Source organism: Heteronotia binoei, chromosome 20, assembly GCF_032191835.1.
Source record: "Heteronotia binoei isolate CCM8104 ecotype False Entrance Well chromosome 20, APGP_CSIRO_Hbin_v1, whole genome shotgun sequence".
Taxonomy (NCBI): Eukaryota; Metazoa; Chordata; class Lepidosauria; order Squamata; family Gekkonidae; genus Heteronotia; species Heteronotia binoei.
This window is the reverse complement of record NC_083242.1, coordinates 16,694,463-16,720,573: the sequence shown is the minus strand read 5'-3', so window position 1 is coordinate 16,720,573 and position 26,111 is coordinate 16,694,463. Positions and strand designations below refer to the sequence as shown.

General features: G+C 45.6%; 1 protein-coding gene and 2 non-coding genes across 3 annotated transcripts in view; 1 reads left to right on the top strand and 2 right to left on the bottom strand.

Moving 5' to 3' along the window:
* Positions 1-26,111, bottom strand: part of MAPK8IP3 (mitogen-activated protein kinase 8 interacting protein 3) — a 92,584-nt gene that overhangs the window by 11,337 nt on the left and 55,136 nt on the right. The window contains exons 15-30 of the mRNA XM_060260427.1: positions 24,137-24,267; positions 22,387-22,443; positions 20,163-20,336; positions 17,703-17,829; positions 15,390-15,485; positions 14,167-14,328; positions 12,047-12,212; positions 10,560-10,745; positions 8,860-9,046; positions 6,819-6,941; positions 5,644-5,724; positions 4,887-4,954; positions 3,807-3,955; positions 3,357-3,528; positions 3,123-3,236; positions 1,722-1,760 (exon numbers count right to left, since the gene is read on the bottom strand). Of these exons, the coding sequence (XP_060116410.1) occupies positions 1,722-1,760; positions 3,123-3,236; positions 3,357-3,528; positions 3,807-3,955; positions 4,887-4,954; positions 5,644-5,724; positions 6,819-6,941; positions 8,860-9,046; positions 10,560-10,745; positions 12,047-12,212; positions 14,167-14,328; positions 15,390-15,485; positions 17,703-17,829; positions 20,163-20,336; positions 22,387-22,443; positions 24,137-24,267 (2,032 nt within the window). The remainder of the gene's footprint in view (positions 1-1,721; positions 1,761-3,122; positions 3,237-3,356; positions 3,529-3,806; positions 3,956-4,886; positions 4,955-5,643; positions 5,725-6,818; positions 6,942-8,859; positions 9,047-10,559; positions 10,746-12,046; positions 12,213-14,166; positions 14,329-15,389; positions 15,486-17,702; positions 17,830-20,162; positions 20,337-22,386; positions 22,444-24,136; positions 24,268-26,111) is intronic.
* LOC132588622 (U1 spliceosomal RNA) lies at positions 19,015-19,178 on the bottom strand. Its single transcript, XR_009556512.1, has one exon. It is a non-coding gene; the product is annotated as a U1 spliceosomal RNA (small nuclear RNA).
* Positions 21,045-21,114, top strand: TRNAV-AAC (transfer RNA valine (anticodon AAC)). Its single transcript has one exon. It is a non-coding gene; the product is annotated as a tRNA-Val (tRNA).

Sequence of the window (26,111 nt, the reverse complement as noted above, 5' to 3'; positions counted from 1 at the left end):
CCGCCCAGAGCATTCTGTGACCTGCCATTCCACAAGGAAAGCAAAAGATGTTTCCCGATGAAGATGGGTAACAAAAAAAAGCCATGGAGTCCAGTTTGGAAGCTCCTTGTAAAGAAATTAATTTTAGGGGAAGAAAACTCACTGTAGATAACACGAATTTGCTAGCACTTGGGAGATCATTCTAAACCTCCCACTTAAAAGCTGGAGCACTTTTGCAAAGCTTTTCAGATGAATAAAAGGCTGACTTGCCCTGATTTCCTGGGGCTTATGACACCACCTCCCTCCTCTAACTCAAAAGCAGTTTAGAAAAAGTGGATACATGAACAGGCAAGCACTTTTTAAAACAAAATACGACAGCCCATCTAAAGCACCGAGGCTCAGAAAGACCAGGGCAGTATTAATTGTTCATGTAGCTACTTATAATTTTATTGCTTATTGTTATTGCTTGAGTCTGTTGTGATCCGTTCTGAGCCTGCTGGTGGGATAGGGCGGAGTAGAAATTAACAAAATAAATAAATAAATAAATTTGAGTTATTGGTATGCCTGCCTACCACAGATACATGAAACCAAAAGGAAACTGGGTTCACATAAAGAACCTGCTGCAAATTCTGCTTCAATGCTGCTAAAGGCTTCAGCCTGTTACAGAGTCCTCCCCACCTTCAGTGAACTACAGTGAACCAGTTTCACTCTTGCAATTTTCCCACAAAGATTTCTGGGAACTTGTGGGAAAATTGCAAGAGTGAAACTGGTATGAACTAAATGTAGATCCACAATGAATGTGTGCTCGAAAGCTCTTCTTTAACCCTGAAATAATTGCGGGCTACCACATTCACTTGGTCGCTCGCATTCCTGATAACTGAGTTTGAATATCACTGGGATATTCAAGCTCCCAATGCATGTATGGTTTAGTCCACAGTGAGGAAACACAGACAGTAGAAGAGGAACCACTGAATTGAAGTCACTTTCCACCAATGTTCCCTCTAAGCTGCAGAGTCTTGTGAGCAAAAATTCTACTTTGTGAGCTACTGGCATTAAAAGTCGTGTGCTACTGCATAAATTATTGCGCTCTGGGGTCATCCTTCCTGAGCAAAGACAAAAATGTGTGTGCTGGAGGCTAAAAAACTGTGAGCTAGCTCACACAACTCAGCTTAGAGGGAACACTGCAGCTTTATACTCCACTTGTCATTTGGGAATCTCAGAGTGGCTTACAATCTCCTTCCCTTCCTCTCCTCACAACAGACACCCTGTGAGCAATGTTCCCTCTAAGCTGCAGAGTCTGTGAGCAAAAATTCTACTTTGTAATCTAGTGGTATTAAAGTTGTGAGCTGCTGCATAAATTATTGTGCTCTCATCCTTCCTGAGCTAAGACAAAAATGTGTGAGCTGGAAGCTAAAAATCTGTGAGCTAGCTCACACTAACTGAGCTTAGAAGGAATACTGCTTCCCACACACATAACAATACATCACTTAACTGACGACTTTCCGCAGAAGATGCTAATGCAATGACACCTTTTAGGGACAGACTGTTGCCTTTAGAGTTCCAAACACAGATCTATGAAAACGCCGCTGCCTTTACATTTCTCGGTGGTATTCTCAATGAAAATGTGAATGAATGAACCAACAGACTGAGGGAGCAAAGCAAATGGAAATTAATGGGAAGGACAATGGATCAGATTAAAGCTGGCATCTGGAATCTAGAAGGAAAGGCAGTCTAGAACTTACCCCTGAGCCCAAGCAGCTGACCTCTGTGGAGCACTACAGCTGGGAAGAGGAGAAAGGTAGGAATGCAGAGAGGGAAAACAGGAATACAGCAGAGGTTGGGGAAGAGAATAAAACAGCAATTACTGGGAGGAACAGATCTGGGTGGGTAGCTGTATTGGTCTGAAGCAACAGAACAAAGTTAGAGTCCAATGGCACATTTAAGAGCAACAAAGTTGTATCTAGGGTGTGAGCTTTCATGTGCAGGCACACTTCCTCGGACAGAATGGAACAAGATAAGAGTGTCTTAAAACTTGGCATGTTTGCAGATGTCATGGATCACTGCAACACTTTGTTTCTAGCAAGAGGCAGGGCTTCTTTTGTAGCAGGAACTCCTTTGCATATTAGGCCACACACCCCTGATGTAGCCAAGCCTGGAGCTTACAGTAGGCCCTATACGAAGAGCCTTGGAAGCTCTTGCAGGATTGGCTACATTAGGGTGTGTGTGGCCTGATATGCAAAGGATTTCCTGCTACAAAAAAGCATAAAGGCATAGCAAACCTATGCTGGCACTAGAGGCATAGCAAACCTATGGTAAAGTACTAGTAGGCAATGGGTGGGTAGATAAGGAGCTACAGTCACTCTAGTTTGGCAAGTCAAATGCTACTGGTTGCTTCAGCTGGAATTCTGGCTCTCTACTCCACATTTTCACTGTTCCATCTAAAATATGCAATTTACTTTTTTTAGATATTTATTTTGTAGTTCTGCCCTTCTCCATTTAATCCTCACAGCATCAAGTCTGTGAGGTAGGCTAGGCTGAGAACAAGCGATTGGCTTCCATGGCAGTTTCCACGGCAGAGGGAAGATTTGAACACAGGTTTCACAGATCCTAGTCCAAAGATCTAGCTGCTACATCGTGTTGGCTTTCAAAGGACAGGAAGACACTATGCTGGAAGATTGCTAATAAATTCAACCGACAGTTCTTTAAAATTGTAAGGTATGTGTTTTATTTTAATTTCTGTCCTTTTCTGTATTATTAATTTTGAACTTGGAACAATCAGAGATTATGATGGGAAAAATCAGCACTCTCTTCAGCATACTGTTTCTAATGAAATCATACCAATTTCATCTCTACTTACTATACTTTATGGGTTTTTACTAGAGATGGTTAATGAAGCTAACTTTTATGAAACCATTAGCCCATCTATCCCTTCTCTGATTGGTAGTAGTTCTCTGGAATGGGGAGATTGTGTGGAGAAGCGGGATTGGATTCTGAATTTTTCTCCCCTGAGCTATGATTTCTCATTTAACTTAATATCATTTGTATGTGCCTTTATGACTACAAGTCATCTTGCAATGGACAAACAGACAAACAGATCTGGCGGCAGAGGGAATGGAAGAGAATGTCCATGGAGGGCCACTTACTCTCCGTCAAAGGAATGGAAATTACGACTCCGTTGCCTGTCCCCACCCACAGACGATTGCCAGCGATGAGCAAGGCAGTGATCCTCACGAACGAGAAACCCAGCTTCCCGGTCCCTGAAGGAGAGGCGCAAAGAAAGGCGACCGGGATAGTGTGACTCATTAGGAAAGGCCTAGGAAAAACCGAGCCCAACCTCCAAAAGTCTTCTTGTTCAGCTCCCGGTGCAGCTTGTTTACCTAACATTTTGCTGACATAGGGCTCGATGTCTACGTCCTGGAGATGCTGATGAGTGTGAGCGTGGTACAGCCTCAGCGTTGAGTCCAGTCGGATGGAAACCCAAACGCCGTCTCCAATCCAAGCCAGCTGCCGGACCTGGCTCTCCCGGCGAGGATGAGCATCAAAGGACTTCTGAGAAGCAAGATTAAAAGGCATGATAAATTAATTCAAACCCTTGGGTCATGGACACATTTTTGATCACCTGGACATGCTTTTGATTTCCTGAATTAGACATGGACTTGCAGGACATTATTAGCCTAATTTTTTTCCGCACAGGGGGGGACTACCTTTACATTTTTATAATCATGAGCATAAAAGGAAACGAGCTAGGACGGAAAAAGTCAACAAAAAAGAAAACAGAAATATTCTTTCTTTCTGTGTTCCCACATTCAAACACATCCTTGCTGTACCTCGATTTGCATTGTCTTGGGTTGGATGACATGGATTTTGTTCTTGTAACCGCACCACACCCTGTCGTACACCACAGCCATGCAGCGTATGGAATGGTGCGTGTGGCCCAGGTCCATGAGGTGATAGTTGCTGAGGTCCCACTGACCATCTAGAAATAAATAAAAAGGAGAGTGTCTGGGAAATGCATGACTTTTAATGAATTTGTCTGTTGCGGATAGGAGAGCTCACAGCTCACACCCTTGTGTTGCGAAAGACACTGCTGTGGATCAGAAAGAAACCAGTCTCAGACTGCTGAGGAGTCAGGTTAGAATGGATAAAAGGAAGTCCTTCTTCACCCAAAGGGTGATTAACACGTGGAATTCACTGCCACAGGAGGAAGTGGCAGCTACAGGCATAGACAGCTTCGAGAAGGGATTGGATAAACATATGGAGCAGAGGTCCATCGGTGGCTATTAGCCACAGCGTATCGATGGAACTCTCTGCCTGGGGCAAGTGATGCTTTGTATTCTTGGTGCTTGGGAGGGGCAACAGTGTGAGGACTTCTGGTATCCTGGCCCCACTGGTGGACCTCCTGATGGCACCTGTGTTTTTTGGCCACTGTGTGACATAGAGTGTGACACAGAGTGTTGGACTGGATGGGCCATTGGCCTGATTCAACATGGCTTCTCATGTTCTTACATGCGCAGAAGAGCCCTTTTGCTCACGCAACAGAAGTTTGGATCCAACCTACTACCAATTATTATGAGAGAGTCATCTCTTAAACACTGGGAACTTCATTACCTGGCCTGTTTCTTTGCTTTGGGAAGTGGTGGTGGAATCCCAAGGAAAAAATACACATTGCATCATATATAACCAGACAGCTCTTGCTTTCAAGACCTCCTGAGATTAATGAATTTATGAATTAGGCAAACCAGCCTCTCAGACTTCTCTAGTTACAACATAAACAAACTGTTTCATACTTACACCCCAGAAACTGGAATATCCCAAAATTCAATGAAAGTTTTCATCAACTGCCTGGTTTTGATTTCCCACTTTTTAATTTTTTTTTTGCTGGCTAACTGCATAATATCTGTCCTCACCCTCTCCTCGGTGGAATATAGCAAGCGTTCCATCAGCGAGGGCCACGAGCACCCGTCCTTTCACGTGCCTGCATGCACAAGACAGAAGAACCCATTTCAGATCAAGGAAGAGATATGGACCTTGAAATGGAACACAGTTTGGGAGCTTCTGTTTGAAAATGAACAAAGTATGCTTCTAGTCCTTGAAGCTATGGCAGTGAGTGAGCAAAGTGTTTTGAAACTAAGAGTGGGACAATATACTGGGAGGGGGGGACAGGATTTCCAGCAGTCACAGCTTTAGCAGTCTGACTCTGTGACACTTCTGCGATCTGAGGAAGATACACAAATTATGCAAGACTGAAGTACCTGGGTGTGAGATTTCCCAGCTTGCATAGCTGATCACATTCAGAGCTACATCTTGCACTAAATCAGAAGTCTGCATCGATATAACTACAATTCCCAGCCAGAAAGGGATCTCTCAGTTATGCAGAATAGCAAATCTGCATTTGTTTATGCATTTGTTTTTTTCTGCCTCATTTGCACAGACACAATCCAACGTGAACATACAAATCCGCCTTTTCCTAAGTCAAACCGAATTCTGTCTGTTCTGACTGGCAGCAGCACTTCAAGGTCTCAAGCAGGTAAAAGGTCTTTTGTAGCCCCTGCTATTTGAATTCTGGACTTAAACATGTCAAAGATTAAACCTGGGACAACTTCTATACAAAGCACACGTTCTACCACCGAACAATGGGCTTAGTCCACCCCACCCCATACTTACACCAAGCTTAGTACTGAGTCCTTCAGCTTTATTGAGTGTAAACATTTCTTCCAATTAGAGACCGCTGAGTGGACGTACAACCTGGGGAAGGGAAGAAGGCAGTTGGGGGATACCAGCAAGGTTCTGAAGTATGTATGTGCACATCTTGAATTAGAGTTCCCAACAACAATAATACTTGGCATATCCCCTTTCAGTATTTGGAACACTTCGCTGACATTATCTCAATCATTCTTACACCCAGCCCTTCGCGTTAGGAGAAGGAGAGACAAGTTGAGATACTGAGGACTGCTTGAGATGAGAGACAGATTTTGTGGCAGAGGCAAGATTTGAACCTGGGATCTCTTGATTCATTCTCTTAGATGGGTGCTTTACCCCTGATACCATTAGGGCTCTGTTTCCATCCTGAGCCTCACAGACTGAACTTCAAGGGTGCTACAGTGCTTGTCCCACCATGTGACCCAAGCACTTAAGTCAGCTGATTCCAAAGGACCAATCACTGTCCAAAACGCCATACAAACACCTTCAGTCTGAGCATCTTGTTTCATTCTGAGAAGACACCATCATCCCCTACCCCCCCAATTATGGATCTTCACCATCTGCTTGAGGTCCAACCAGGGTTTTTTTTGTAGCTGGAACTCCTTTGCATATTAGGCCACACACCCCTGATGTAGCCAATCCTCCAAGAGCTTACAGGGCTCGTCTTACAGGGCCTACTGTAAGCTCCAGGAGGATTGGCTACATCAGGGGTGTGTGGCCTAATATGCAAAGGATTTCCTGCTATAAAAAACCCCCTGGGTCCAACAGACTCCAAAAATAAGATGCATTACAGGCAGGCCGCTCCTAGTTCTGGGAAACAATGCAACTTTCCCCTAACTCTGAAATACAAGCCACCAACTTGCACTTATCCTCTAGGCCAACGGTAGTGCTCCAGATGTTTTTTGCCTACAGCTCCCATCAGCCCCAGCCATTGGCCATGCTGGCTGGGGCTGATGGGAGTTGTAGGCAAAAACATCTGGAGAGCTACCGTTGGCCACCCCTGCTCTAGACGCCAGGATCGCTTTCAAGTACCTGCCCAGAAGGGTGCTGTTCTCAAACATTTCTCAGCTAGAGTTCCAAGGCCCACACGCTGAAGGATCCCCCAAAGCCGAGCCCCATTACAGGCCAGAGAATCATACCAGCCATTCTGGGCTCCAAGCCACATGGTGGGGGCAGCACTCGTAGTAGTGCCAGCTGCATTGCCATTCGCCTCTTGGTCCTGTGCTACCGTGCTTGACTCCGTCTTTGCCTGTCCGTTTTCACTGCAGAGGCAAGAAAGTGCAACAGTGTCAGGCTTCCCCCCTGTTCACTCAATAAACAGTCCATTTATTTTCGTATATTTAAGGCTCAGGCAGGTAACCCAGGCCGGACTATGTCCGAGTTAGAACTGGCATGAATAGGCATGAATGCAATATTAAATGGTTACAACGAGCAATGCAAGAATGCTAGCAAGCCCCCTACCCAAGTTTCCCACAATAGGTTTACTGTGTTTTACTTTGAGAACAATATTGATATTCAACATTCATTCCCAAGGCTGTGAATGTGATACACATTGTTACTATATATCTAAACAGCAGGTGCAAAAGAGTTGCTCAAGGCTGGGAAAGTGAGAGATAGATAAGAAGATATTGGATTTCTATCCCGCCCTACACTGAATCTCAGAGCAGTCACAACCTCCTTTACCTCCCCCCTCCCACCCCGCAGACACCCTGTGAGGTAGATGGGGCTAAGCGAGCTCTTACAGCAGCTGCCCTTTCAAGGACAACTCCTACAAAATCGATGGCTAACCCAAGGTCATTCCAGCAGCTGCTTGTGGAGAAGTGGGGAATCAAACTGGTTCTCCCAGATAAAGAGTCCGTGCACTTAGCCACCACACCAAACTGGCTCTCAAGAGGAGAAGAGAAGACATTTCAGAGAAGAAACACTTCCACGAGTAGTAAAATCTTCAGTTTTAACCCTATAGTGGCAAGGCACTTGACAAACAGCATTTTAAGGTCCAAAGAAGTTCACAGTCAATTCCTGCAACCTCATTTCAAAACCTATGAAGCTGCCTGAGAACTGGTTCATCTATCAAACTCAGCAGAGTTTCCATCTTCTGCAGTTTTTCATGCCATTCATTGGCATGAAGCGCAGCTGGGTTGGGTCAAAAGCCCCTATTTTTGGTGCTTTGTGGAAGGACCTTTCTCCTAGTGTGCACACACAGAGGGCAACCAGCCCACATCTCCTGCCTCTCTTTACACATATGCTGAGAGGAGAAGCAGGACAGTGAAAATATGTCATTCAGGAATGGAGGCAGGTTCAGAGAGACTAGCGTCAGCTCTGCAGCTATCCTCAAAGCAGACCCTCAGAGTTAACAGGAGGTTAGCTTTATTGATAGATAGGATGCGTAGCAATACAGTTCTGTGTCAGATCAAGCACACCTGGGGGCTGGCCAGAACTTTATGCCCTCTGTCGGGCAGTTATGGAGCCCGCCAAATAATACAGTGCAAAAAGCCCACGCAATGCAGTACAAATCAATTCCCACTAAACTCTCTTCCCTCCCAGCCAAAGAGGGTTGATTAGACGACCTTGAGAAGCCAGCTCCAATCTTCCTCACAGGGCAGAAACGGATACTTATGAATCTTACACAAACAGAGCAAAGCAGGAACAATTCGCACTCCTCCAGATTCCCAAGGCGAAAACGCAAGCCAGCACGACTGAGTACAATAATGGCAAGGGCCCCTGACAACTAGTTCACGCTCTGGCTGTGATGGCACGAGACTTCCTACCATGTACCTGCAGCTCACAGAATCTCAAGGTTCCCTCAGTCCCTGGTCTGGAAAGGTTGAAGACTACTAGTCTGCTCTGAGACTCAGGCAAAGCAATGTCTTTATACTTTCAGCCTTGAGATCTCTTAACTGGAGATGCCAGCAAACACAGCTGGGATCTTCTGCATGCAACAGCAAGGGCTCAGTCGCTGCCCCGCCCCTCATGCACTTCATCACAGCTACACAACACTAATTTGGTCAGTTTGCTAGCTGGCTGGCAGCATGCACAAGAACCCCCACACATTTACAGAGTGACAGAAGAACTGCAGTAAGCATCAGCATCTCCAGAATGCTCAAAGGAATTAATAGCTTTTTTCTGGAAGAGGCACCCCGGGCTCCCTTAAAAAGTGGGTGCCAAGCAGCATTTCATTACCTGTTCTGCCTTACAGGTGCTGGAGCTGGGGTGGGATCTGTAAAGATGTGCTCTGTAAGTGGGCCAGGCCGCACTGGGGCTGGCTCCATTTCATTTGTGCCGTTTTCAGGCACCTCTGTGGCTTCTGTTGCCTCCTCGGTGGACTGAGCCTGGTTGATCTTTCCGTTGCTCACTGTGGGCACATCGTCTGTGGCAGAAACCAAAAGCAAAGCAAGAGAAAAATACGAAGAGAGTCACTTACAATCTGGGCCATCTTCCCAGTCTTAAAACTGACACACAAGCAAAACCGGAAATGGTAGGACTTGCTGAGACCTAAGGCACATTTAACAATCCTGCAAACACTGGCTGGTACTAGCAGGGCTTTTTTTCTAGCAGGAACTCCTTTGAATATTAGGCCACACACCCCTGATGTAGCCAATCCTCCAAAAGCTTACAGGGCTCTTAGTACAGGGCCTACTGTAAGCTCCAGGAGGGTTGGCTACATCAGGGGGTGTAGCCTAATATGCAAAGGAGTTTCTGCCAGAAAAAAAGCCCTAGGTACTAGTATTATCATATTGCAAATGGGAAAACTAAGACTAAGGAATGCCATATAGCTAACTTCAAATTTACCATAATACCACAAACTTTACAGCATTCTGGTTCTGGTTCTCAGCAAGGTCCAAGTTGTGTCTTGGCTGTATCACTTCAGACTGCAGAACGACAAGGATGGTTCATATAAAAATTCTCCCTAAAGTTAAACTTCCCTAGCCAGGCCTTTGCCCTGACAAACTAGTTTTCTATGTGCAGGGATTTTTGTTATAGAGGAGTCTTTGATCATGGATGCCTCCACCTGCAATATAGCCCTAGAACAGATTTCCACCACCTCAGTGAGAACTAGGCCTTTGACAGTGGGATGAGAAGCTGCCAGCCAACAGCAATAGTTTGAGGGTTTTCTGGCTACTGAAGATGGGAATAAAAATCAGACGAAGAATACAGAATAGATTCTACCCATAAAGCTCTGACGCTATATATATACTTCAAAGAAAATGCAAGGGAAAGTCATAACCACACTGGCTCAATTCTGGTGTCACACCAAACTGTGATTTAGCAATCAGTCATAATGGCCAAATGGAACCTCCATTTGTAGACGCAGTGCACCTTGGATGGCCTGTTGATGGGGAGGCAATAACAGTAGGCAGCTTTGGTCTCTGCACTCATGGTTGTAAGCAACGTTCTCTCTAAGCTGCAGAGTCTTGTGAGCAAAAATTCTACTTTGTGAGCTACTGGCATTAAAGTGGTCAGCTGCTGCATAAATTATTGTGTTCTGGGGTCATCCTTCCTGAGCTAAGACAAAAATGTGTGAGCTGGAGGCCAAAAATATGTGAGCCAGCTCAAACTACCTCAGCTTAGAGGGAACATTGGTTGTAAGCCTTCCCCCAGTTGCCCCTTTGGGAAACACAATACTGGACTAGATGGATACTGGGCCTGATCCAGCACAGCTGTCGTTATGTTCTGATCTACAGGAATAAGCGTTATGAACTCTAATTAAATAAATACAAAATAATTCACCATTATTTACAGTGGCACAATCACAATTACATATTGCGTTGTTCAGTTGAACTAGATTTCTCTCATATAGATGATAAGCCAACCCCTTCCCCCCCCAAATCCTAATAAAATAACTCCATTTGCAAAGCTGTTTGTGGCAGTCTAAGACTTACTCTGCCCTTTATCCAGCACAGGAGTGTCTCCGCGAGATGAGCAATTGCTGCTGGGCACATTGCACCGGGTCGCACAACCCACCAGAGTGATGCCTGCCAAAACACTGTCTGTCCCTGAAGACTCTTCGGGATTCAAGTCTCCTTCCAGAAAGATTTCACCGGGAGGGTAGTCGCTATCACAAGCCGCTGCAAAAGAAGGAAATGTTCCTGGGTTTTGTGTATGCCACCCCAAAATCTTCAGAGACCAGCCATGATACAAAGGGGACACCCATGGTGTGCCCTACTAGCTTTCCCATCAAGGGACAAGAAATTTTTTTGGACCACCAAAATGCTGTGCTTGGAACTACAGGAGTCGGGGGCGGGGGGGAGGAAGCCACATGGAACAGGAGCTAGCATGAGGGGAAAAAATCGGGGAAGGGTAAAACCAAACATAAAAGCCATTGGGATTCCACTGAATAATATCGGAAGGAAGGAAGGAAGGAAGGAAGGAAGGAAGGAAGGAAGGAAGGAAGGAAGGAAGGAAGGAAGGAAGGAAGGAAGGAAGGAAGGAAGGAAGGAAGGAAGATATTGGACTTATATTGCACTCTCCACTCTGAATCTCAGAGTCTCAAAGCGGTCACAATCGCCTTTACCTTCCTCCCCCACAACAAACACCCTGTGAGGTAGGTGGGGCTGAGAGAGCTCTCACAAGAGCTATGGCTGACCTAAGGCCATTCCAGCAGCTGCAAGTGGAGGAGTGGGGAATCAAACCCGGTTCTCCCAGATAAGAGTCTGTGCACTTAACCATTATACCAAACTGGCTCTCGGAGGCCAGCCAGCCAGCTTTCTGGTCAACCACACCTAAAGCAGCAAACCAACAAAACACAACACAGAGTCAAGTTGCACCTTTAAGACCAACCAAGTTTTATTTAGAACGGAAGCTTTCGTGCGCTTCCTAAGCACACTTCATCAGACGAAGGGGATCAGGTATTGTGGGCTGAAATACAAGCAGTTTGTTGATTAAGTACTTAATACTTAATCAACAAACTGCTTGTATTTCAGCCCACAATACTTGATCCCATCATCTGATGAAGTGTGCTTAGGAAGCACACGAAAGCTTACGTTCTAAATAAAACTTGATTGGTCTTAAAGGTGCAACTGCTTTGTTAAAAAACACAACATCACCACCATTGGACATAAATCACAATCCAAGTACAAATAATTTAGAATCTCAGAAAGACCAAGGGGTGGGAGGGGGGGAAACAGACACAGAGAAGTCAATTAAACACTGACAAATAATGAAATACAGTAAATAAAACTCTGTGCTTCAGTTGACCAAAAAACCTCGGGGGGGGGGGGGGGAGTCTATGAGCTATCCACGGTCCTGAAATCATACCACACCACTCATCTCATTTTTCCCTGTTCCTCTCCAGCATACTAACTCCAACAGCTACAGAGTGACATTGCCTGGTTAAACTGCACATACGCCAAGCTTCGTGTTCGTTTACCTGGTATGCTGGAGATGCAAAGGACGTGGGCATTGCAAACAGTGAAATGATCCACAACTGTGCCAGGTTGGTTGGCATCAACGATCACAATTTTGCTCGTGGATAAGGTGCTTGTGACGATCCACACTCTGCTGGACGTGGCATCCATCTCATGCAGTTCTTTGGCCTGTGGAAGGTCAAAATGCAGAGTAAAGAGACAGTTTGTTAGGGCTCCAGGAAGCTAATTCAAAATGAAAGGCAAAAGCTCCTGTTCATGGAGCTAAGATGCTTAGATCTGAAGGCAGGCATGTACCTTGCCCAAGGGGCAGGCAGGAAGGCTTCACTGAAAGTTAGTAATCTGAAGATCCAGAGGAGGATATCCTCAAGACCTTGTTCAGCGACACTGCTTAGACTGAGGGAAAGGAGCAAAGCTGTGAGTGGATTGGTCCTCTAGTGGTACTTGATTTCCTGGACTGGGAAATTATGGGTAGTGATGATGATCCCAAGCTCAAATTGGTTATTGTCCCCTTCTCTGCTCGGCATTCCTGATGGCCCAGAGAACCTGAACTCCTTGGAAGAGGAGCTGGGATAAAAAAAAATCTGATGTTCATGTCTTGCGGCTTTCAAACATCTGATGTTTATTCTTCTTTTTCTTCTTCTTCAGGCCTGAGCAAAGAATCTGACATGGGGGGGGGAATTACCAGGGAGAGGCAGGAATGACTATAATTATCTTGTAATCTAATTCTTAATTATCTTACAGCACAGGGGTGGCCAAACTGGCTCAGGAGCCACATGTGGCTCTTTCACATATATTGTGTGGCTCTTGAAGCCCCACCACCCGCTGGCCAGCTTGGAGAAGGCATTTGTTTCTTTAAATCACTTCTCCAAGCCAAGACAGCCAGCAGCTTGGAGAACGTATTTAAAGTTACTACGTTCCACCTCCACCTCCCCCATCTATTTGGCTTCCTTCCTTGCGGCTCTCCAACATCTGATGTTCATGCCTTGCGGCTTTCAAACATTTGATGTTTATTCTATGTGGCTCTTATGTTAAGCAAGTGTGGCCACCCCTGTTACAGCATTTTAATAAGCCTTTAATATTTGAAGGATTTTCCAAGTCTCATTCATTGAGGGAACTTTGCATATGGAACAGAAGTTGCCCACAACAATGCTTGAGGTCCTCAGGGGGGAAAGCACAGCAGGAACAGAGGGACAGCAGCACACAGAATGTTCTTGTGGCCTATCTATCCATCCATTAACCTTTTTTTTAATCCCAGCCCCTCGCCCAAGGAGTTCAGGTTCTCTGGGCCATCATGAACACTGAGCAGAGAAGGGGACAACAGCCAATTTGAGCTTGGGATCATCATCACTACCCATAATTCCCCAGTCCAGGAAATCAAGTAGCACTAAAGGACCAATCCACTCACAGCTTTGCTCCTTTTCCTCCATCTATGCAGTGTGGCTGAACAAGGTCATGAGGATATTCCCCCCCCTGGATCTTCAGATTACTAACTTTCAGTGAAGCCTTCCTGCCTGCCCCTTGGACAAGGTACACGCCCACCTTCAGATCTGAGCGTCTTGCAAAAAAAGACTGGGCAGCAGTAAACAAGCAGATGCCAGGCAGAATTCCCAACATGTCATTCCGTGAGCCCTCGCCTCCTTTGTTATCCACCCCTGGATGCTTCTGTGGTGCCGGATCTATGTCCTCTTGTCTTTTGTACTTCCTCATAGTTTTCATTTGCACCTCCTCCACAACCACTAACCTCTCAGAAACACATTGCTTGGCATTGGTTCAGTGCCCGTTTGATTTAACAGAAAAGAAAAAGATGATGATGATGATGATTCACAATCTCCTTTATCTCCGTCCCCCACAACAAGACACCCTGTGAGGCAGGTGGGACTGAGAGAGCTCTCCCGGAAGCTGCCCTTTAAAAGACAACTCCTATGAGAACTATGGCTGACTCAAGGTCATTCCAGCAGCTGCAAGTGGAGAAGTGGGGATATAGCATCGATGTGTACTAAAGTGCCCTTGTGTGATTATTTCTTTACCTGAGGAGTGGAGGTATTGCTTTACCAGGTGTGCAAAAACCTACTCATTTACCCTTTACATCTGTAAACAGAAAATCAACACATCTTCTCCAAACCTTTTTCTTTTCTGGGGATGTGTGGTTGCTCTTGCCGTTCTCTCCTTCCACTTCTTGGTCGCAAGTTAGAGGATCGCAGCCTAGATCTGGCTTTTGTCCATTTCCAGCATCTTGTTCCACAGGTTTCCAGCCTGTCAGGTTGACTCCTGCTGCACACCACAACTAAAAATGAAAGCAGCATATCAACACATATATGAACATATGAAGCTGCCTTCTACTGAATCAGACCCTGGGTCCATCCAAGTCAGTATTGTCCACTCAGACTGGCAGTGGCTCTCCAGGGTCTCCAGCTGAGGTTTTTCATGCCTATTTTGCCTGGACCCTTTTTAGTTGGAGATGCTGGGGACTGAACCTGGGACCTTCTGCTTACCAAGCAGATGCTCTACCACTGAGCCACCATCCCTCCCCTTAACAACAGAGTGTAAGAAAGGGAGAGCAGTTAGCAGGATCAAGGTATTTCATGTCCCAAATGTGCATGCAGTGTTCTAGCTTATAGAAATCTATGTTACGAAGAATGGTGCAAAAATCAGTTCCAGGAGAGAATATACCTCTCAGGAATGTACAAGGTGGAATGGCATAGAAAAGATGAGGGCTTGGCAGAAGGTCCACAAAAATTTCGTAACAAGTCTTTCATGCTTTATACAGGTGTCTAAAACAAACTAGGCACTGTATAAAAATAAAACAAACGGGTCTCTATCTGACATTGCACACTAAACATGGGATGAAAACAGATGACAGAAGGGAAAGAAGATAAAACTGCCCTAGAGATACAAGATGAAAAGAAAACAATAGGAAAAAGGAAAATGATTTTAAAAGAACATCAAGGAAATAGACAGATGATAGACAGACAGACAGATGATAGACACAGGGTTTTTTTTGTAGAAAACGCCCAGCAGGAACTCATTTGCATATTAGGCCACACCCCAATGCCAAGCCAGTCGGAACTGCATTCCTGCTCAAAAAAAGCCCTGGATAGACAGACAGATGATAGATGGACAGACAGACAGATGATAGACAAGACATATGACAGACAGACAATAGACAGACAGACAGAGAGACAGATGATAGATAGACAAGACATGACAGAGAGACAGATCGATCCCTGACACACGGCTGATTGCCAGGAGGAACCTGATTCCCCGCGGTGCATCAGCGCTTTCCTCACTGCAGTGCCCAGAGCAGCTACTTGAGTGGCTTAGCCAGACAGCCCACCCTGCATTTACCTTCATGGTCGGGTCCTTCTCCACCAGAGGTCGGCAGTAGACAGGCACTGGGACATTCTTCATACGGTTATCTTCCTGACCACCATTGGGACTCAGCTATCAGGAATACAGAAAACAGTCAAAGACATCTGAGTTGTTCAGTGAAAGCACATCGATGAAGCAAATAATTTGAAACAGTTCTTCTAGACCAGGGGTAGGGAACGTTGGCTCTTCAGATGTTTTTTGCCTACAACTCCCATCAGCCCCAGCCATTGGCCATGCTGGCTAGGGCTGATGGGAGTTGCAAGCAAAAAACGTCTGGAGAGCCAACGTTCCCTACTCCTGTTCTAGACATTGCAGAACTAACATTATAAACACCCCTCTAAACTTTTTGTTCAATCAAGCTGAACTTTGGCTATGTGCTACAAAAACGCCACTGGCTTCTACAGGCCAAGGACAGTGCTGGACAAGAAGTATAGCATATTTAGGACAGATGAATGAAAATACTTCTCTGCAAGCCACATAATTCACTTGTGGATGTAGCAACTATGAGTGTCATCCTATACTAGTATATGATCAATAATTTCAGTAGAAGAGTTAAACTGCATTGAAATTACAGGATCAGTTCAGATGGTTTCAAAAGGGCCAAAGTCCAGTGGAAGGGCACCTATTCTCCACAGCGGAATCCCTGGACTCTCTAGTAAAAAGGTCCCAGGAGTTGAAAAGGATCTTCCTCTGAAACAGTGCCCCTGCTGGCATGAGCAGATAATGTCAGACCTGGCAGATCTATGGTCCCATTCACTATAACAATGGCTTACTTCCATATGAAATTACCTAACCACTGTGGTCATTTTCAAAGGAACTTCTTTGGGTGCTCTTGCTGTCTAAGGCTAGATGGGTGGATGCCCAAGAAAGGGCCTCCTTTGTTGCAATGTCCAGATTATGGCCTTCCCTACCCATAGAAATTCACTTGTCCCCCTTGCTCATCCATGTTCTTTCAGCTGTGGAGCCTTATCTGTTTAGTTTGGGATTCTCTCATTGATCCTTCTTCCTGCTTATGTGGTTTTATTTTTTTTTTTAAAATGTAATATTAATTCTAATATATAATTTTAAGAGCCTGTTAATTATTTTGATTCTTCAACACCTTGGGGACCCTAAATTGGGCAGAAAGGCAGCACAGAATTTTTTTAAATGGTCTGGGACCAATGTACCTGCAGGGCCACCTCTCCTGGTATGTTCCCTGTAGAGCTTTGCGCTCATAAGAGCAGAATCTACTGGCGATCTCTGGCTCAAGAGATGTCCGGCTGTCCTCCATCAGAGCCAGGTGGAATAGTCTCCCCAGGGCTTTTTTGGTAGAAAAAGCCCAGCAGGAACTCATTTGCATAATAGGCCACACCTCCTGAAATCACCATTGCTTTGCACTGGGTTTTGTAGAAAAAGCCCAGCAGGAACTCATTTGCGTATTAGGCCACACCCCCTGGCACCAAGTCAGCCAAAACTGCATTCCTTTGTGTTCCTGCTCAGAAAAAGCCTTGGTTCTGCCTGGTAACATTCACACCCTGCAGGAACTAGTACAGTTCTGCAGGATGTGCGAGACAGAGATGTTCTGCCAAGCTTATGGTCTTTTGCCAAGACAGCACCAGTTTCCACCACACTTGGGCCATGATCAGCCCCGTCCCCACAGAGGGAGGTTTATACTGAATGCCATCACTGATAAGACTGTATTTTAATGGTTTTATTTGGTAAACTGATTAATTTAATGGATGATTAATTAATTTATGTTTTAATTATTATATTCACCACCCTGAGCCCTTTTTGGGGGGAGGGCAGTTTATATTTTTATTATTACGGACAGGGGTAGAATTCTAGCAGAAGCTCCTTTGCATATTAGGCCACACACCCCTGATGTAGCCAATCCTCCTGGAGCTTACAAGGCTCTTTTTTGTACACTCTTGGAGGATTGGCTACATCAGGGGTGTGTGGTCTAATATGCAAAGGTGCTCCTGTTAGAATTCCACCCCTGATTATGGAACTGCAAGAGACATTAATGTAGGGTGGGTCCACTGAAAGCCAAATAGATCATCCCAGTTCATAGGAGGTAAAACTCTGGATACTAGTTGCTGGAGGGCTTTGGCCACTGTGCCCTGCTTTGGGGTCTTCTGGAACATCAGATTGGTCATTGTGGAAAGCAAGATACTGGACAAAATGGACTGTCAAGCAGAGTTTCTCCTGAGAGTCACTTATCAGCAAGGGAAGACTGGTAGGTTTCTCACACTGGATGTTCTCCTTGACCTTCACCTTCCCACACCCGCCTCCCGATCCGCTGGATCCTACCTGCTTGTATTTGGCGGGCAGACTCCACCCGCAAGCCTGCAAGCGACCGTCATCATTCCGCACGTGCTCCCGGACCTGGCGGTACTGTTCGCGCTTCTGCTCGCGACGTGCGGATGACGTACAGTCACTGAGGAGAGAAGCAACAGTGTTACTTCTCAATCTATGGTTTAAGAGACAAGAGGCAGAGGGTCAAGGAAGCGGGTGCCATGGCAGCAGAAAGCAAAGAGAAAAGAGGATGAAGCCAAGGTGCAAAGTCTCGTTGAACGCATTCACAAAAGCAACGAACAGAAGGCGCAAGGAATTAAGGGAGATAAAAACAACACAGATGAGCGTCAGTCCAAATTCCAGGCCATCTTCTGGACTCCTGCATCAACCAACATTACCTTTCACCATGACAGTTGTTTTAAAATATATACTTTATTACATTCTTCTAGGATCTTGCCTTTCTTCCATGGTTCTTCTTTTCTCCTAGCAAAAGCCTAAGGCTAGGCTGAGAATGTGGCTGCCCCAGCTCTTCTGCAAGGTTTATGGTTCTCCCCTCCTTCATTTTTTCCTCACAACAGCCCTGAGTAACAGTCTTAATGTCACCCAGGAAGCTTCATGGCAGAGTAGAGCGCAGAAAGTTATTGCCACAGAACTCCCCATCCCGCCATAATATCAGAATTCATAAATGCCCAATCAAGTTGATCGGCGGAACAGTCAGGGCTAGAGATGGGGACGAACCAGCTGATGAACTCACATCTGTCATGAATTTTGTCCAGCTCGTGGTTCACAAAGCAATGTTCATGAACTGAAGAACAGCCATGAACCGTCACAATTTTTTTAAAAAGTATTTCTGTGTGTGCATGCATCTGCATGTATGCGTGTGTGTGCACTTGGAAGTCATGGCGACCTCCGGTGACTGACCCCTAAAGGGGGCCTGGAGGATATTCAGGGACGTGGCTGAATAAAGCCTGCCCCTGCCCTCCTGACTGCTGGTATTCCTAGGAAGTCTCCTATCCAAGTACTTGCCAGAGTCGAACCTGCTTAGAAGATGATGATGATATTGGATTTATATCCCGCCTTCCACTCTGAATCTCAGAGTAGTCATAATCTCCTTTATCTTCCTCCCCCACAACAGACACCCTGTGAGGTGGGTGGGGCTGAGAGGACTCTCACAGCAGCTGCCCTTTCAAGGACAACCTCTGCAAGAGCTATGGCTGACCAAAGGCCATTCCAGGAGCTGCAAGTGGAGGAGTGGGGAATCAAACCCAGTTCTCCCAGATAAGAGTCCGCACACTTAACCACTACACCAAACTGGCTCTCTAAATTTTAGGGGAAAGCGTGAACGCAGTCCCCCACTACCACAAATTATGCAGTCGATTTCCCCGCATTTGGGGAAATTGCAGGGGTCAGCACACCCAGAGTGCAATGGATGAAACTCACCCCGGGAAAACCTCCTTTGTGATCAAGGTATCTCCCCCGCCAGATAAGCCTTGCCTGGTCCATCCAGGTCAGAGTTAACCTTCACAAATTTTTGTAGCCTGTAGCAGTTCATGAAGAGCAGAAAGCAGCCTTTTGCTCATTACAAAAAACAGTTCCCTGCTCCTCAGCTGTTTGGTTTAAATGGTTCTGGACTGTGCGAAAAGCCACAGGGAGCAGAAAGCAGGGGCGTAAACTTTAAATGGCTGATGAAGTGATATAACTGGTTTAATTCACAAACTAATGTTCCAGTTCCTACCAGTTTGATATTTGGTTCATAGTTCAGCCATGAACTGAACTGCAAAAGTGTGGTTTGTGTGCAATAAATGGCATGAAAACCACTGGAGCTGATGGAAACTCTGCTGAGTTTGATAGATGAACCAGTTCTCAGGCAGCTTCAAGCCCAGTTCTCCCAGATTAGAGTCCACCGCTCTTAACCACTACACCGACTGGGTCTGCACAACACCAAACATATCAGGAGAGACAGTCCTGCTTGCTTTTGGCTTTCACTGGCTTGGAAACTCGATCTCCCATCTACCTCCATCTCCCACTTCCGGCTCTTCTCTCTTCAGCCAGCATTTACAAGGCTTGACCCTTGTGTAACCTGAACTGTGAAACCTCTCTTTGGCTCCACTGGATTGAATTCTGACTCCATCCCAAACCTGTCACCTCCATTAACCTTGGCAGCTATGCATGAAAAGAGAGGGGAGGGGGTGGAGAATCAAGAAAGACACTCTGGTCCCAGACCCAGACTGCAACAAGCGTTCCCCAGACATATCTTCTGCCAACACACACCTACATTCAAGCACATCTCCAGGTCTAGAAAGACAGATTCCCAAGATGCCAAGCTCTGGACCTGACATCAGCCAACAGAGGAGTATCCACAGCCCCACCTTCAATGCAGTGCAGGTGCACGATTAAGCCATCCTTTTTTGGTTTCTGCCAAGCAACCAAGCAGAGCCACAGCAGGATCAGCCGTTAGCCAAAGCAGATGGCAACTCACTCTTCTGGAAGAACTCAAGGGTGCGGTTCCCAGCCGAGATCTGGCACATGGTGTGGCTGCGGCGCTGGCTGAATCCAGCTGCTGTGGGAGATTTGTAATGAATGTTCACTGATGGGTAGCTTCTCTTTGCGGGTGGAGGGCTGGAGGAGGAACTGAACAGGCGGCTGAAGCTAGGACAAAGCAGGAAGCAAAAAAGATGTTAAGTCCTGAATTGGTTATTAGCCCCCGAGGAAGAGGTAGGGGAGTGTTTTTATGTAGCTGCTAAATCCCTGAAAGGTGTCCATGTAGAGGGCCACAGAATTCAAAATGACAAGGGAAATATTAATAATTAGCAGTAGGATCCAAGCAATGTTCCCTCTAAGCTACAGAGTCTTGTGAGCAAAAATTCTACTTTGTGAACTACTGAACCCAAGGTATCAAAACAATGAACGACATATTGCAAAAATCACTGCAGCACATCAAATGTTCTTATTGCCCATGCGTATCTCAGAACTGCTCATTTCCATGCAAAGGAAAGTACCCCCCACTCTGCAACTGAAGAGAAAGATAAAAATGGGGGAGGGGGAGGTAAGTCAAGAGTGGCATTTTTTTGGGAGGGAAACTGCCCCATGAGAAATTTGCCCCACCTGTTTTGTCAGCTGTTTATGCCAGGACATGCCAAAGGGGGGCAAGTTCATTCATCCAGAATGAAGGAAGAAAACACTGTTCCAGGGGTGGAATTCTAGCAGGAGCACCTTTGCATATTAGGCCACACACCTCTGATGTAGCCCATCCTCCAAGAGCTTTCAAGGCTCTTTTCTGTAAGCTTTTGGAGGATTTGCTACATCAGGGGTGTGTGGCCTAATATGCAGAGGAGCTCCTGCTAGAATTCCACCCCTGCTTATGGCTCAGTGGTAGAGCATTTGCTTAACATGCAGAAGGTCCCAGGTTCAATCCCTGCCATCTCCAGTTGAAAGGATCAGGTGGTAAGTGATGAGAAAGACCTCGGCCTGAGATCCTGGAAAGCTGTGCCACCCTGAGTAGACAATACTGACCTTGATGGGCCAAGGGTCTGATTCAGTATAAGGCAGCTTCATGTCCTCTGATGTGGCCTTATAAGAAAACTGGCTTGTTATCTGCTTGTTATCACCCTTATCGTTGCAACCCCCATTCATGTGAGTCTTGGAGGTCAGAAGGGTTTCTTTTGTCAGTCCTGTTGGGGAGCCAAATCTAACTGGCTATGTGGCACTGTGATTCCTGACTGGTTGGGAACTTCTTTCTCCAATGTGAAAAGAATGAGATGGTGGGGAAAGTATGCCTTCTCTATACCAGGGCCAATTGCACCTCAAGAGATGGGGGGGGGGGGGGGGGGAAGAGAGGTCATTTACATTAGAAAAACAGCTGGGTTTCTTTTTAACATTTTTTTACTGTTTATTTAAATCATTCAATAAGCATAACATTACTATAACCAATCAATACAGAGTAAAAGAATCACAACTGTTAAAGCATAATTAGGATTTGTGCTGTTTAGGGGTCATAAACTTATTTATAAGTACATATAGATAGTGATTAATATAAGTATTAAATCTCTCCTTTCTAATCAATAAAACATAATTTTTTTGTATTTTTCAGGTACAATATTCTTTATTAGAGTTTTCAATATATTGGTATTTATAGATGTGATCCTGGCTCTCCGATGAAGCACCAGGCAAAGCCAGAAAGGCTTTAGCCAAAGTCTCACCACCTCTATCTGTTTCTGAATATTATCAGACAAACCCAGGCCTCAGATTCAGCAGGAGCTCACAGGAACGCATCTCCTGAACCTTTCTGAGGGTTCCCCCTCCTCCTCCCTTGTCCATTGAATAATAGCATAACAATCCCTGGATTAGGAGAGTGGGCAGCCAGCCAGCCACCAGGGGCTTTGCCACAACCCCAGCAGCCCTCATTAACCCCTGGAGAAGCCTGCACCACCATTTCTCCGCTTCTTATGTAAGTTGGGTGGCGGGTGGCTTGCTGGCCTTTTGACTTGCGGGGGGAGCCAGGAGAGCCCCAGGTAAGCGAGGTCTGCTTGGGCTGGCTGGATCTCTAGCCAGCCCAAGCAGGCCTCGTTCACTCGGGGCTCTCCTTTCTTGCATCAGGTTACTTTTGGCTGGGGGGGGCAGCATATGCTAATGAGTTATGCTAATGAGTTCCACCACCTATTTTTCTATAAAATGACCCCTGGACAAACCCATTACTTACAACTGCCAAATGGTAGATTTCTTCTTCTCCTGGACCGATGGATGCTCCCGGGAAGCTCTGTGCAAAAGATTTTAAAAAGAGCTTTAAAAATAGCCAAGGGTTGGTTCTTTTTCCCAGTCTCACACCAATGACTATGGGGAAAGGGTGAAGCACCTCCTCCCTCCAACTGTTTCCCCCATTTACCTTTCTGGCTGAGACTTAAAATGGATGACAGAATATAGAAAGCCATTCAGTCAGGCACCGTAAGATGTCCAGTAAACAATGCCCATAGATCACAGAATCAGAAAACAAATCAAACCAAAAAATCCACCTAAGACATGCAATGCCATAATATGGAAGGTAGAAGACAACACAGTAAAAGGGACAAGACACATTGCAAGGGAATACTGCTCCCTTTAAAAAGCATCTTCCTGAACTGCTCCATAATATTACAGCTCTAATCCTGTTACAAAATCAACCCCCACAGGTGATTTTTCCTTTACAAAAATGGCTTGTGGGTGTTCATTATATTAAATTGCAGATGGATTTAAAGGTTTCCTCTCTGGAAGGGGAGAGGGAAAGAAGAAGAAGACCACTGCAGATTTATACCCTGCCCTTCTCTCTGAATCAGAGTCTCAAAGCGACTTACAAACTTCTTTATCTTCTTCCCCCACAACAGACACCCCATGAGGTGGGTGGAGCTGAGAGAGGTCTCCCAGAAGCTGCCCTTTCAAGGACAACTCTTGCAAGAGCTGTGGCTGGCTCAAGGCCATTCCAGCAGCTGCAAGTGGAGGAGGGGGGGATCAAACCTGGTTCTCCCAGATAAGAGTCTGCACACTTAACCACTACACCAAACTGGCTCTCTGAATGAGCATAACCTCCCTGGCTAGAGCTTTCCCAGAACTGTTCCTACAAGTGTAACTGAGGGAAAGGAAATCTGTGACATTTATAAATTATCACTGTTTCTTATAGAAGCAAGCACCTAATTTAGTTTTATAGGAACAAGCTTGATCAATTATATTTCTGTAAAGATAATTGTGTGAGTTTAACCAGTACAACATTTTGCAGCGACCTGTGGTTTTAAGCAAACAAACTGAACTACCAATTCAAGGAGCTGGCTCTTGCCTACAAACTCCTGAATAGTTTTGTAGATTGTTCCCAGGTGATGCCCACAGATTCCCAAACCAATATTTGCAAATTTAGGGGCTAGAACAGGGGTGGCCAAACTTGCTTTACATTAGAGCCACATAGAATAAACGTCAGATGTTTGAAAGCCACAAAAAGAAGGAAGGAAGGAAGGAAGGAAGGAAGGAAGGAAGGAAGGAAGGAAGGAAGGAAGGAAGGAAGGAAGGAAGGAAGGAAGGAAGGAAGGAAGGAAGGAAGGAAGGAAGGAAGGAAGGAAGGAAGGAAGGAAGGAAGGAAGGAAGGAAGGAGAGAGAGGTGGAAAGAAAGCAACTTGAACTTTAAATGCATTCTCCAAATTGCCAGCTGGCTTGACTTGGAGAAGTGATTTAAAGAGAGAAATGCCTTCTCCAAGCTGCTTGCCAGGGTGGTGAAGACTTTGAGAGCCAAACAATATGTGTGAAAGAGCCACATGTGGCTCCCAAGCCACAGTTTGGCCACTTCTGGGCTAGAAGCTTGCTGTCTTTTATATATATATATTACTCCAGTAATGCTAAATTGTATGTCCAGTGACTGGTGCAGTTGCAGAATTGTAGAAGATGCATGCCTCCAACCCCTCATCAAGATGTCCAAAAAGTCCCTCCCTCACCGGATCATCTCCGTCCACCTGACGGCTTCTTGCAGCTCCATCAACCGCTCCTTGTACTGATTGCGCTCCATCAAGACTCGGGCCATCTCCACACGGGTGAAGCGCCGCCTCTGGGCAATGGGAATGTTGTCCTGCAGAGGGGAGGAGGACTGCTTCAGCCAATGGAAAATGGAAGGGGACCCAGGTTAGTAAAGCACACGCCAGGCAACTAAAGTCACAAAGCTTCTTTCTTGCCTTCTTCAACACCCCACCTCACAGGGAGGGACGGTGGCTCAGTGGTAGAGCATCTGCTTGGTAAGCAGAAGGTCCCAGGTTCAATCCCCAGCATCTCCAACTAAAAAGGGTCCAGGCAAATAGATGTGAAAAACCTCCAGACCCTGGAGAGCCGCTGCCAGTCTGAGTAGACAATACTGACTTTGATGGACCCAGGAGGGTCTGATTCAGTATAAGGCAGCTCCATATGTTCACACTGCTAATGCCCAGCATGTGTTTTAATGTTAGCCGAGGTAATCTAGCAGCAGCCTCACTTAGAAAGGAAAGTTCTGGAGCAGAACTCATTAACAAAATGTTAATTAATTCTACAAGCCTCTGGAACAGACCAGAAAACATCCCAGTCTAACTAACATGCCTCTAAAAGCAAGACACTAATATAAGTTAGTTAATTCATACTAAAGCGATGCAAAGATTTTCCTGTTTAAAATAAAGGAAATTAATTTCAAAACTGTGCTACACACAGCAAAGGAGGAAGACAGTTTAACAGTGAAGACAGAAGTCAAATCTTTAAGAGTGGCAGCAGAGTGTTCTCCACCTGAAGGATAAGCCTAGCTTTGCAACTTCCTTTACGTGTATTTGGAAGTGATCATAGGATCAAGTCACCTTCACCCCCCAACCCCAAGCTTTGCTCATGGAGTGAGCTCTGGATAAAGGATTTCTGCATGTTTCTGGAATGCTGGGGGAGGAAACTCACTGGTTGATATTTGCCTCACCACTATCAGTGCCTCGTACAAACTGCCCTTTATTATTAAAGGGCAATTGTCCTCTCTTCCGTTGTATACGGTGTGTGTATTTATATATCCATGCTTCACTTTGCCAAAATAAATTTTAGAAAATCTTTTAACAAATAGCTTCGAAATAACTTCAAGGGCTGGGGCTGAAGGATATGGGTGGCAGCATAAGCGCTAGCCAATACGTGGCTCCCAAACGTGCCTTCCTGACAACATGCTAGAAGTTTGCAGAACTGGTTCGCCCCCCCGCCCCCAGCTTGCACCAGGAATAAAGAATGGGTACAAGTTATCAGGAAAGTGTAAAGCGTATTCCCCTTTGCCACGCTTAAACAGTTACTTCTGTTCAGAAAACAAAAGGTAATTCTGTCTATGAACTAACATCAAACATGTTAGTGAGTCAGTCTTACTAGCTCACGGGGATTAAAATCAGCTTGCTTTTTTTCTGTGCAAAAAAAAAAAAGCTCCCAGATACTACTGGAGAATAATGGAAGGAACAGCTGCAACTCAGGGCTGGAGAAAAGCCTTGGCCCCTCTGATCTAGCTTGGCCAAGCTCACCTGCTCACTCTCATCATCTGGGTGATACTCAGGGGAAGATCCTGCTGACCACTGGGCGGCAATGGAGAGAAGGGACAGATGCAAAATGCAGCCTTTCTGGCCCACAGCCACGGGGGGGGGGGGTTCATTCAGGGGCAAAACCCTCATGGAAATTCCCCTCCCTTCCAAACAGCTACCACTAAAGATTAACAGGCTTGCAGGTCAGGAGGCTACAAGGATTTTAGGATAGATGGGAGGCCAGTTTTCAGGGAAAGCACATTCTGGAACTCTGTCCTACAAGCAATACTCCCTCTAAGCTTTGGAGGTTTGTGAGCAAAAATTCTACTTTGTGAGCTACTGCCATTAAATTTATTTTATTTTATTGTGAGCTACTTTGCATAAAGTTTTGAGCTACTGCATACATTAGCTTGCTCCA